The 13,130-nt window shown below is 41.1% G+C and overlaps 1 protein-coding gene across 1 annotated transcript in view; it reads left to right on the top strand.

Annotated features, from left to right (window-relative positions):
* svep1 (sushi, von Willebrand factor type A, EGF and pentraxin domain containing 1) overlaps positions 1-13,130 on the top strand; it is a 114,143-nt gene that overhangs the window by 18,838 nt on the left and 82,175 nt on the right. The window contains exon 3 of the mRNA XM_042345914.1: positions 644-820. Coding sequence (XP_042201848.1) covers positions 644-820 — 177 coding nt within the window. The remainder of the gene's footprint in view (positions 1-643; positions 821-13,130) is intronic.

Below are 13,130 nucleotides of genomic sequence, written 5' to 3'. Positions count from 1 at the left end.
AGATTGCATTGCCAGGGCAATGTCTAGGTTTTGTAACATCTGTCTTATACCATTGTACAAAAAATAAAAACATCAATAGCAGCAAACCAGTGACTGCTTCAGATAATGCTGGCACGATCTGGACTTTTGGAATTGCATTTAGTATATTGAAGTCAAAGGCAGTTGTTATTTTAAATAAGTTATCTTTTATTGAGGTGGAGAAAAAGGAATGCACATCCATCAGTCTCCACATCACTTCCGTTTCTGCTTCCAACAACTACTGCTACTTACATTTATACAATGCCCTTCATACGGGGTAGCGTCTCAGAGTGCTTAACATTAGCGGAGCCTCACACCGAGCTGGGAGAGAGGGAGATGACTGTAGGCACGGTTGAAGAGGAAGGTCTTCACATGTGATCTGAAAAGAGGCAAGCAGAAGGCAAGGCAGAGAAATTGAGGCAGAGTTCCATAGTTTAGGGGCGTAGGGCTGAATGCACGTTTGCCAATGGTGGAGGGGATGAGAGATAAGCAGTCTGTTTTAGTGTGGAATAAGGAAACTTGCCTAAGGAATCCAACCTGGGTCCTCTCACTTGTAAGACAAGTGCTCTGACCAATACACTACAGGACACCACACAGGAACCTAACACTGTGTTGCTCTTTCCAGATCTCCCCTCCGGTAACTACATCCAAGAGGACATATTCCGCTGTGCGTTTCTCTGTGAATCAGGCCGGGACTGTTGTGATGTGATGGCTAGCTGTAAGTGCGGCACCAACAATGGCCAGTATGAGTGTATATGTGAGAAAGGCTACTACGGAAAGGGGCTGCAGCATGAGTGTATGGGTAAGTACTCTCTACAGACTCCCCGTTTCTCTTTTATTATTACTGATGTGTTGCTGACATTCCACCTCCCAATGTAATATGTTTGTTTTGGTCATAGTTCTTTATTTTTAGAAGCATAGATTGATAGGAACCAAAGATCTTTGGACTCAGAGATGCAAACCAAGAGCCAATTCTATGTCAAGGGTCAAAAGTTTCACGAGTCAAATGTCAGGACATGGTGGACACAGTTTACTTGTGCGAGCTGAAAGCCAAACTGCATCAACTCAAAAAAGAATTATAAAATTGACCAGATGAGGCTTGTAATTTGTCTCCACAGACTATGTGCTCAGAATCCCTGACCTAACTTTCCATTTTTCCAGGCTTGTTACAAACGCTATTCCAAGTCTGGACTGATATATTAGCGATGCAGAACTTGCCAACTACCAGTAATTATTCAGGCAGCCATAACATTACTACAGTATTTACAGAACAAAATCATGCACACCCATATGCATGCACACAAGGAACGTTCATGGACATTCAAGCATGTGTGCACGTACTTTCCTCCTTGTGTGTGCTTTCTATGTATACAAATGGGTGCACTAGTATTGTGTACAGCAGTAATGGATAACCTTTATGGTCGGACAACAAAATAAATTTTCTTGATTAAATATTTCTTGATTTATGCCATGATTCAAGAAAGGTGCAATCAGGAAAAAAATGAAAACACACTAATGATCAAACACCGACTTACCTAGAGTTGTGCGAATGTTTGGGAGACGCTTCTTGACAGCTTCGCAGGCCAGAAGTAGCCCATGGGCCACAAATTGGCCACCACTGGCCTGCAGCATGCATTTTTTCTTTAACATGTACCCCTCACATACATGTGACAGACCTATGCAAACTTTTGTTTGAAAATAAAATGTTATCTCTTTTATGCTAAACAGTGGAACGATCTGCAAGCTGATCTGTGTATGAAATTCAGACTGACCCTTGTGGTCTGTTGGCGTGCGCTGGAATGGCTTTGATATATCTACTTAAATGTTAAAGGAAATATAACAATGAATTAAGGTTTATTGCTAGTTCATAATAAAATGGTAACCTCATTCAGGTATTAAAAGCACAGAAACTCCTGCTTTGTAAAGTCATACATTATTTTGGAGGAAAGCAATACCATTTGAGACCGTGTGAATGCTGTCTCTGTAACTTGAAGGATGGGACAGCAGGCAGGTGTCACATCCTGCAAAGTGTTAATGTTAGTGTAGAACATATTGGACACAGAGCAAATCAGGAAATGTCACGGATGTAAATGATAGGGTTAAAAATGCAACACTTCGCAACAGATCTAATGTGTTCCAAATCGGTTAAGAAATATCAGAACATGCGTGGAGACAAATTGCACCTAGGTCTGAATTTAATCTGTTTATGGACCATTTCAGAGCCTTCAGAATTTGGTAGATGGAATTTCTCCCTATCTGTTTATTACTGAAGAATGGCTGTGGCACAATAATTGGGCTCGAAGACCGTCCGAAGATTTTTAACATTGCCATTGTTGCTGACTTAACTCAGATTGAGTCAGGAAACGATGTTTACATCACAGAGAAATGACCATTGCTATGGGTCTAAAAAAATTGAAGCTTTGCCTTTGACTTGCTTCACACAGAGAGTCTGTGCAGGCAGCAGACAAATCAATAGTTCTGCAAAACACATTAAACTTTTGCTTGAACCGTGCAAATTACAACTCACAGCCTATAGGTCAGGGCAAAAGTCTTAAAAAGAGAAAGTTAACTCTAAACAACACATGAGGTAACTTATTTTATGCCTCTCTAAGGAATGGATATTTTATTAAAAAAGAATGCCAGAGGATTATTAACAACACATTTACGTTTTAGTAACAACACTGAACTTTGTGACATATGAGACCAGCTTTATTTTCATGGAATTTATTATTAATGCGTCCAGAACGAAGACAAAAAAGTTGGATCTAAATTAGAATGCCATTGATTTTCAGGGGATACTAATCCTTTGGAGAAGGTTTGCTCATATGCCTGTAACGGGGAATATTATAGCAGAAATTGTCTATCTCTTGGCCATCTGTTTACTTTGTGCATTACGAAATATGAAAAGGTATTATTAAATGCTATGGGGAAGGAGCAGGAGAGGGTAGTCCCAAAGCTTAGCATGGAGCCCCATAGCATGGTGGTTAGCGTACTCGCCTTGCAAGCGAGAGGACCCGAGTTCAATTCCAGGGAGGGGTGAAAGCTTAGGCAAGTGTTCTTAATCCAAGTGCCTCTGTTTACCTAGCAGTAAGTAGGAATTCGGTTGTTAGTTGATTGGCAGATTGCTTTCCAGGGGAAATAAACCCTCAAAAAAAATTGGCCTCTCAATCCACGACTATTTGTGAGACACTGCTGTTTCAATTGGGCTGCTGTGTTTCTCCCACAAAATACAGTCAATCCACTTTATAATATATTCTGTAAAGCACTTTTGAGACATCTCAACGATGTGATAAGGCGCTATATCAAATGGAAGGATTTTTATTAATTATAATGATATTAAATTAAGCTCCGATAGATGAATGAGCACCAGCACAGACATGATAGTGGGAGAAGTGAAACTTGCAAAGTATAGTGTTATCAGTGAGAATGATTGCATTGTTGAAAATTGCAGTATAGGCCATTCAATGGCATTTGACTCCTGTTGAACTAAGCCTGAATCCTGGGAAACAGCACTTTCCATGGCCGGCACCTTTAATGGCATCTGCTGTCCCTTTGAATCAAACAATAGTCCGGTGGAGAGAAAGAGGAGGTGAAGGTCATACCTGTGGGCCAGTCGATGCAGGAATAACAACTGCACTTTACAGTAAATGTTGTGAAGTGGATTGAGACGACTTGCTGATGTTAAAGGTGCTCTATGAAATAAAAGATTCTTTAAAATTAAATCTTAAAACTCCCTTGGACCTGGAGTCAGCCAGTTGGGAGACGCTAACTAAGGGCTTCATTCAGCAATGGTGAGCGGTCAGCAAAGTCTGAACAATGACAGGATTTCTACTGCTGCTTCAGTAAGTACAAACAAAAAAGCAGCTTGATTCCCCCCACTCCCCATCCCAGAAAGAATATCTAGCAGCGAATCTGTCCGAAAACCAGAGAAAAAAACATCTTATCACAATCAGAGCAGACCAAGCAGTACTATGTCTAGATGCCCATCAATGCCTTTATCTGAATGTGTATGTTATCTGAAATCTATGAATGTGTCAGTAGCTTCTCACGAGCTCCTACTAAGTCTATAGAACTTGGAAGACCCCGTTTCAGCATAAAATGGGCTGAATTCCTGGAGTAAAATAAAAATTGCGGAAATCCCTCTGTTCCCATTTCTCCAGTCATGCTCCCTTGTGAAGGTATTCGCCTGCTCTGGGTCAGAAAGTTAACAAGGAACACAAGTCTGTTGTAATGTTTTTCTCACATGGGAATTAACTATTCATATTCCTCCATTTCCTAGTTCGGGATTTTATTTTACATTGAAAATGGTTAATAAATAGTTCTGGCTTCTGAGATGGGAACATTTCCCAAGTGTCTGTCACCATGTGAGTAAGCTGCAGGACATTGCACTTCATTGAATAATTCATCATAGCTTAGAGCGGCAGAACTTTCAGCTCATTGTTGAATATAGGAATTTAGTAAAGCACAAGAACAGGTAGAGACATTTCAGAGCAAGTCTGTTCCAGCAGTATATTAAATCTTGGCAGATCTTTTAATCCCTGCCCTGGCCAACAGTCCACCAAATAAAAAGGTTTTCCAAAAGTGCAAAATTACCAAAAGTTGGTTCAACTTTTCTAAAAGTGAAAAGTTAGTCAGTTGTACTGTTGTTGCATGTCGAGGAATAAAATTGTCCAGACTTCCTCTTGAGATCAATCTCCAGACCTGCATTTATCCTATCAATGAGCACTTGGGAGATAAATTCTACCAGAAAAGCAAAACCATGTGGCTGTCGTGTACAAATTTGACATGAAATCAATAGCTCATAGTCTAGGCTAAACTAGATTATATCATGCTGGAGGAGCACTACACTTTTGCAGGTACTGTTTGAATGAGATGTTCAACTGATGTTCTCCTCGTCCTACAAGTCCTCCGCTCCACCCTCGGCAACCCTGCCTTCAGCCACTACCCCCGAGGGTCTGGAATGCCCTTCCTCACTCCCTTCGCCTCGTCCCCTCTCTTCCTATTTTCAGGTCTCTGCTGAAGACCTTTCTCTTCAACCGCTGCTTTGGTCACCTTCTTCCCCCTCCCCCAGGCTCGGCGCCAGGATGCGTTACTGTAAAGCGCTCTGAGACGCCGTCCGGCGTGGAGGGCGCTATATAAATTCAAGTTGTTGTTGATGATGTCTCATCTGCCTATTCAGGCAGACATTAGAGATCCTCATACTATTTAAACAGAGAAGGGAGTTTCTCCAGGTGTTCTGGCCAACAATGCCCCAAATAAAATTGACTAAAGCTTCCTGCGTATTCCACACGCATAGAATGCAGGAAATGATATCGGCAGCAACTCGATGACCTGGAAGTCGTCTTTTTTTACTTTCTCTGTGCCAGACAATGTTTTGTCTTGCTGCCCAGCAATTTAACCAGTTATAATGCTGGTTGGGATTTTATGGATAATAATGGGACTCCACTATACTTATATTGGCAATTAAAATCATTTTTTATCAGCAAAATTAATTTCTATTCTCTGAGGTACTAGAAGAAATGTTGGTAGTACAGATTGGACCAAATGTCCATTTTGATTTTTTGTTTTTGATAAGTATGTAGCATATATTTGACTGTTAGTTTTATTTAGGATGAAATGCTCCAGAGCAGTCCATGGATAATTGATGAATTTTGCCCACAGTGAGCAGCTGAGTTAGAGTTGTTGTTGTTGTTGAGTTAGAGACTGAAGTTTGTTCATTTAATCCCATTATCTGCCTTATCTCCCCTTTAAGGTTTTATCCTTCATACACCCATCTACTTTCCTCTTGAAACACACAAAGGGCTCTCCGTCTACCACCTTACTTGCAGAGTATTCCCATCCCCAAAATTCTCTGTGTGAAAAATATTCTGTTCTTTCGCTCTTCTTGTGATTATCTTAGTTGTGTTCTCAATAACAAGATCCCATTACTCTAAGCCGTGGCAATCTTTAAACTGCAGCTCTGAACAGATTCCAAATCCCATTGAATTCCACTTTCCTGGAAATTTAAAAGTTTTGGGTAATAACATTAGTCCTTGTATCATGCCATTCACATCAGTACGACATCCCAAAACACTTTTTGCTGTGAATTTTTGCTGTGAAGTGTAGTGTGAATTTGCTGTGAAGTGTAGTGACTGTATTTGATGGTGAAATGTGGCAGCCCAATTGTGTACATCAATGTCCTACAACAAATAGTAGTGAAATGAATGACCGATTTTTATTTGGGGAATCGTTGGCCAGGACACCGGGTGAAACTCCCTTCTGATCTTGAATAGTACCATGGGATGTACATCTCAAAAGGCAGACAAGATCTCAGTTTAACCTTTCCTCTGGTTAAGATATGAAGCGGTCAACCTATCAGCCACATTTGGATAACAACAGTAGAATATTCACTTTTAAAGTTTATCATCCATTTTTGTTCTCAATCTGCTGAGACCAGAAGGATCCTATCACTCCATCACCCTTGAAAGGATAATAAAGCAAGAACTATGTTTAACTATATCTTCTTTGGGATGTGGGAGGGGTTGGAAGAGGTAAACTGCGTCTTCTTGGGTTAGAACTGATTCTGTGGAGAAGTGCCTGGTAAAGCCAGGTAGGTAGTAATCAAAGGCATGATTGATGGTTGACCAACCTGTCTGGCTGATCAATGAGACATGAAGGTGTAGACATGTCTTCAAATCTGTGAGCTAAAGCACTCACAGTCAGGGTGGTCCCAAGTGGTTAAGCAGTGTGAAACTTACCCGGAGCTTCATGCTGGTAAACTTTGCAGTTACTGATTTATACTTCTTCTTTGTTAGGAATAGGATAGTGCATTATTTCAAAGGTGTGCGTGGGCTCTAGAAAGGTTTACTCAGTGTTTAACTGGGCTATTTGTTATTTTTATATTCCCCAGCCACATCCAGAGCATGTGCTTGCACTTCGGCAAGTTTACAGAAATTGACTGGCTTCTGCCCTCGCTTGTAAAACAAATAAACTGCACTGTGATTTCCCCCAGATGTTTTCAATCTGCTCAGTCTGCAGTGCAGCGTGCTTTGTCTTAGATTCCTGGAATATTGTGAAATGAGGCAGCAAGCCCTCCCAAAAGCATGGCTATTATTTCATAACTGATTTTCAGATTGTGAATGTAGCTTGTGGACACGCTGAGGTGCACTTGTTTGATAAGAACAGGGGAAAGCATGAATGAGAGAAAGCTGCTCATACCATCACGTCTACTCCTTCCCACGGAAAATCCACCCTACCATGGAAACCACTCCACCTTTCTATCTCCCAGGGGAGGCAATGCACATGCACTCACTCCCTGAGCCCAACAGACTGTTGAAAAAAGCTCCAGAAAGTTCATCCATTCACACTTTCAAAATTGACCCTTATCGTCCTCTTTCCCTCTCTCCTCCTTCCTTCCCATTTCTCTTGTTTTCTCTCTTTCCCTCTTGCTCTCCTCCATTTCCTCCTTCCTAAAATGGGAATATAAGATACTCATTGCGTAGATTGACATCTGTGATCTTAGCCAGATGTTCTACTAATCCTTGTATTTGATATAGTGTCAAGAGGATGTCTCAAGCGCTTCACAGGATACATCGTAAAGTGTAATGACTGTGTATTTGTAGGCAAATGCAGCAGCCAATTTCCATAGCAATGCCCTACAAACAGCAATTTCTACTTGGAGGATTACTTTCTTTTGTCAAACAGTGTCACAGGATCTTTAATGTCCATTTGAGCAGACAAACAGGACCTTATTTTAACATCTCCATCCAAAGGATAGCACCTCTGACAATGAAGTGCACCCCCAGCAATGCCTTGGAGTGTCAGCCTAAACTCTATGAGTTCCAAGTACGACAACTGTTTGACTTTTGTAGGAGTACTAAGTCAGGCTGACATAAATGTTATCTGCCAAGTATGGGAAGCCCACCTGTACTTCAGTACAATTGGGTATTAATAGCCCCAAATTCTATCTGGTCTTAGCTTGTAGGACAATTTTATTTCAAGAATTTGAAATTGTGCAGAATTGTAGAAAATACTTGAAATTCTGTCTTTTACTTTCTTAAAGAAAGCCAGTTTGCAAATTAACAGTAAATTTAGGAATTTTCCACAATTCTGGATCATCTTAAATTTTAAAACAAGATGGTCTTAAGGATAAGACAAGATGGAACTGTGTGCCCTAAATTGCCACCAATTCAGGGCACACAATTTAATAATAATAATAATCCTTGCATTTGATATAGCACTTTTCACGTCTTCTCGACGTCTCAAAGCGCTTCAAAGAATATTTATTTTAAAAAGTGCCCCTGAACAGGCAGAAATTTAGACAATCCTGTTCTTTGGTATGTGTTTTTACATCGCCACCAGCAATACTGACTGGATAGTCAATAATGAGGTTTGCCTCATGAATGGAGATCCTTTTCATCTTATTTCCATTTTTAAAATAATCATTTCGGTCACAAATATATGGGGACGTTCCCCCCCGAGATACCCCTTTTTTAGTCTCCATGGCGACGTGCTAGTTACCATCTTTGGTGTAAATCGTGCAGTCCACGTTTTGCCCAGAGATTCCATCTATAACCTTTTCATTAATATTCATTTTGGCCGCTTTTTCTCCGCACAAACCCTTCAAACTGTAAACCACCGCTGCCCTCAAATTTAATGAAAAGTGCAGCTGAGCTGGTCGACTGAATCCATAATGTTCATTGTTTGGTTGTGGCTCATTTCAGACTCTTACCAGCTAAATTTCTGGGGAGGGAGGGGAAAGTGATTTAGAATGTGCCCCCTGTTGTCTTGTCACTGACTCTGACCAGAGAACCAGCTGCAGTCTGTTTCAAAATCTTTTCAATGAGTTAAAGGGTCCCAATGTTTCACTGCCTTCCTGTATGACTTGTCAGGGAAGAATGATGTTGGCATTATGTTTATAAGTTGCCTTCAAAACGACCAATGGTAAATAAACAGTTCTGACATTAAATGCTTAAAATACTTGTGCTTAGATCTGGAATTAGTGGAAGAGGGTCAGGAATGCAGAAGCATTTGCAATAAATCTTGCTGCTCAAACAAACAAAATCTCAGTGTTGTTACAGTATTGAATGAAATGCTGTACACTGTCCAGCTCCTTGGGACATCCTCCTGACGTGAAAGGCGCTATACAAATGTAATCTTGTTGTCATTGAAGGATGCTTTTATTAACTAAATTTTACTCCATCTTGATTTTTTTAAAGCACCATTTTTACAAAATGCCAGGAAAGAACTACTTAACTTCCAGGGTCGTATCGTCCCGATCTTGCCTCGATTATTCAGTGCCCTCTTCACCGGTCTCCCCAGCTTGGAATCACATAATCTAAGCTGACAATACTATGCAGTGGTTGGGGTGGGCTGCATTGTCAGAGGTGCCATCCTTCAGATGAGACGTTAAACCAAGGTCCCATCTGCCTGGTTTTCGTGCCACTATTTCAAAAGTGAAGGAAGTTTTCCCAGTGTCCTGGCAATAATCCCCCAAATAAAATTGGCTATTCACTCCATGGCTGTTTGTGGGACCCTGTTGTATGCAACTGACTGCCACATTTTGCTCACAAAGTACACAGTCAATGCAATCCTGTGAAGCTTTGAAACAGCTTGACGATGTGAAAGGTGATATATCAAAATGCAGGGATCATTATTATTCATGAAATCCAATTTATTCAAAACTAAGCCACCTGGATACTCACCTGCACCAAATTCCATATCCCCAGCATCCCAGTTCTTGCCAAGCTCCAGTGGGTCCCTATTACAAATTGTACCAATTTCAAGATCATCACACTCAGGGACAAATAATTTGAAGCCCTGACACCTTCCTACCTTTCCAACTTGCTTCCACCCAATTCCATCATCTGCCGCCTCCACTCGGCTGACACCGGCCTCTTGCCTTCCCTTGCTCCCTCCATTGGCGTTTGTGCTTTCAGCTACTATGCCCCGAAACTATGGAATTCTCTACCTCAATCCCTCTACCTTGCCTCCTCCTTACCCATCTTCAAATCACAACTGAAAGCCTTCCTCTTCAATCGGGCCTAAGGTCACCTCCCCTCTCTCCCTGGCTCAGTGTCAAGCTCCGAGATGCTACCCCGAGTGAAGGGCACTATAGAAATGCAACTTCTTGCTGTAGGTTTCTACAAGGTAAATGTGTATTAACGTTTAATGCACACTAACCTGGAGGTAATGGGTTCTATATGTTAGAGTTAAGTTTAGATAATTATATCATTTAAGGCATAAAAGACCAAAAAGTATTCTACACTTTGAGAGAGCTGGCAAAGACACCATAGGCCAAATGGCTTCCTTCCATGTTGTAATATGTTGTTGTTCTAAAGAACCACAAAGAAACCACTTTCTACTCTCTCCTTTTAAGCAAAAACATTACCTGAGATATGTGCTATCTCGTAGGATGTACCTTAATTTCTTTGAATTCCTTAGTCATCATTGGAGGTCTCTCCTCACTTGATGGCTGAAATGGATTCATTCACAACAACAACAACAAGATTTCATTTATAGAGCGCCTTTCACTTCGGGAGGACATCCCAAGGCACTGGACAGTTGGGTCGGGACCGCTACTTGTTCAGATAAAGCCAAGCAAGGGGGAAATGGTCAGGGTGAGGGGAATGGAGGGAGCGAGGAAGGGGTAGAGAGTCGAGAGGGAAGCTGAAGGCACGGTCAAAGAGAAAGGTCTTGAGACCGGCCTTGAAGGAGGAAAGGGAAGAAGCAAGGCAAAGGCACTGGGGGATGGAGTTCCAGAGCCTACGGGCTGAGAGGTTGAAGGCCCGGCCACCAATGTTAGGGCGGGGAATGTGGAGCAGACCGGAGCCAGAGGAACGGAGTTGTACGGGCAGGTAAATAAGTCAGTCAGTCAGTCAATTACAGTAACACCACATTGGGTTCTTTGGCAGGATGCAAAATTTTGTTTCAGGAAAGATTGTGGCATTGGGAAGGTGGCCTAACTCTTAGGGCCATAAATCGAAAGAATCATAGGTCTGCATCACGCGATCTTAAGAAAGATTCCAATAAAATAAGAATAATTATTGCATTTGATTTAGTACCTTTGCACATCGTTGAGATGTCTCCAAGCACTTCAAAGGAATTTTACTGTGACTGTTTTTGTAGGCAAACACGGAAGCCAATTTGTGCATTGAAAAATAAGTAATCACATACCTCACTTACCACACTTTTAGTTGCACATTTGTTCAGCTGAGGAGCAATTCATTGCTTGATCTGCTGAGGCGAGAAATAAGGTTTGTATTTATCTATAGAGAAGAACAGTTCAATGTCTGCACTGCATTGTCCAATATACATTTCAATAAGACAGCATATAGATTGCATGGATGATATTGCACATTTTTAAATATATATAGTGTGGATGTTGATATAATAGGCTCACTTGTTGGTGAGTCCATAACTAGAGGGCATAAATACAAAATAGCCAATCGGAGATTTAATAAGGAATTTAGGAGGAAGTTCTCATAGAGGGGGTGAGAATATGGAACTCACTGCCAGAAGCTGAGGTTGAAGCAAATAACATTAATGTATTTAAGTGAAAATGCAATGCATACATGAGAGAGAGAAGGGAATAGAGGAATGTAGGTGAGGGGAATAGCACAGAGTATAAACACTGGCATGGACTGGGTGGGCCAAATGGCCTGCTTCTGTGCTGTATTGCTCCATGTAACTACATTTTAGTATCCTTCGGAAGCTGTTGCTTCCTGTGGTTCTTGAAGAATTTGAGGTCTGTTCCTCAGGCTAAATGTCTAAATGATTTAATAACTCTGAATTCAAATGTGACACTGACTTCTCTGAGGACTGATGTCGTGGCAGTGAACATTCTAGTGTGCTTCATGCTGGACTATGGAGCAGAGAACTGATCAATACATGAAGCCCAGCTGTGTACTTTCATCTCTTTTAAGATTTATGACCAGCAGACAAACATCTTGCACCCTTTGCCGCTACTGCTTTTTAATGAAAAGACAAAAAACAAATGCAACCAAATTGACCTTTGGTTGTCAACATAGCCAAACTCATGCATTTGTGCTATTAACAGAATCAAACTTTCTCAAAAATGAGATAAACTGTTCCTCTTGCGTTTGGGAGGGAGGTGCGGTCTCCTTGGGGATGAACTGGCTGCAAGTTGACATGTTTAGCAACAGAATAAGGGAATCGAGTCAATCCTCTGTGGTGGTCTCAGTAGTTCAGTTTCTGAGCCAGGTGGGTATGCAGTATTCCAGGGCACTACTAATGAAAGGACAGCCAGTCTGGCTTATCGGCCGGACATAGAGGGCAGAACAGTGACTGGGGGCAGGGATCCTTACACTTGACTCCTGTTAATCCTGCAAGCCAAAGGCCTAATGGATAGGGTGGCTTTATCTGAACAAGTAGCGGGATGCTTGCCAGACATAACTGTCAATGGCAAGTTAAGTGGCTTTAGCTGGTTAAACTCCAACAGTATCCTGTCATGAATTTACAATTGGCAGGCTTAGTTATTTTGAATGACTTCAGTAGCCTCTTTCTTGATTACTACAAGTTTTAGCTGTACCAGCATTTTGCATAGAAATCAGGGAGACTTGAATGTCTCCTGTTATTGGAAAACAGTCTGACATTTTTATTCTATTTTCCACAGTTCACTTTGGGTCTTCACACAACACTGGGGGAATATTACATAGGGTTTTGGTTCATTAGAAATATTCACTTACAGAATTGAATGCAGTGTCGTACTAAATACAGGTATTTCCAATATTACTATATATAATATTAAAATATATATAATAACTTGAACCAATTCTATATAATATCTTGTACCAATTTTAAAACATTTTCTTATTTCAATCACACTTGTTGATTCTTGAATTCCAGTTATTTCCCTGAAGGAACGCTTAAGCTAAAAGCATTAAATCTTTACAAAACTTTGGAAAACAATTGTGATAGGAATCACTCACAGCTCAGTGTCCCCTGGGCTCTCTACAGGAAACTAATAGGCTTGGAATTGTTACTGGCAGTAACTCCTGTGTGTGGATCTGGTTCAGTCTGGCATGAAGCATGGATGATCTTGGCAAGGACAGCTAATGGATTTGGAGAGAAGTGGTTCACATCTCTTGATAGAGCGACTGAACTTTAATAGG

The sequence above is a fragment of the Callorhinchus milii genome, unplaced genomic scaffold (genome assembly GCF_018977255.1).
Source record: "Callorhinchus milii isolate IMCB2004 unplaced genomic scaffold, IMCB_Cmil_1.0 Scaffold1, whole genome shotgun sequence".
Taxonomy (NCBI): domain Eukaryota; kingdom Metazoa; phylum Chordata; class Chondrichthyes; order Chimaeriformes; family Callorhinchidae; genus Callorhinchus; species Callorhinchus milii.
Note: the sequence above shows the minus strand (reverse complement) of the source record. Positions and strands in the feature narration are given on the sequence as shown.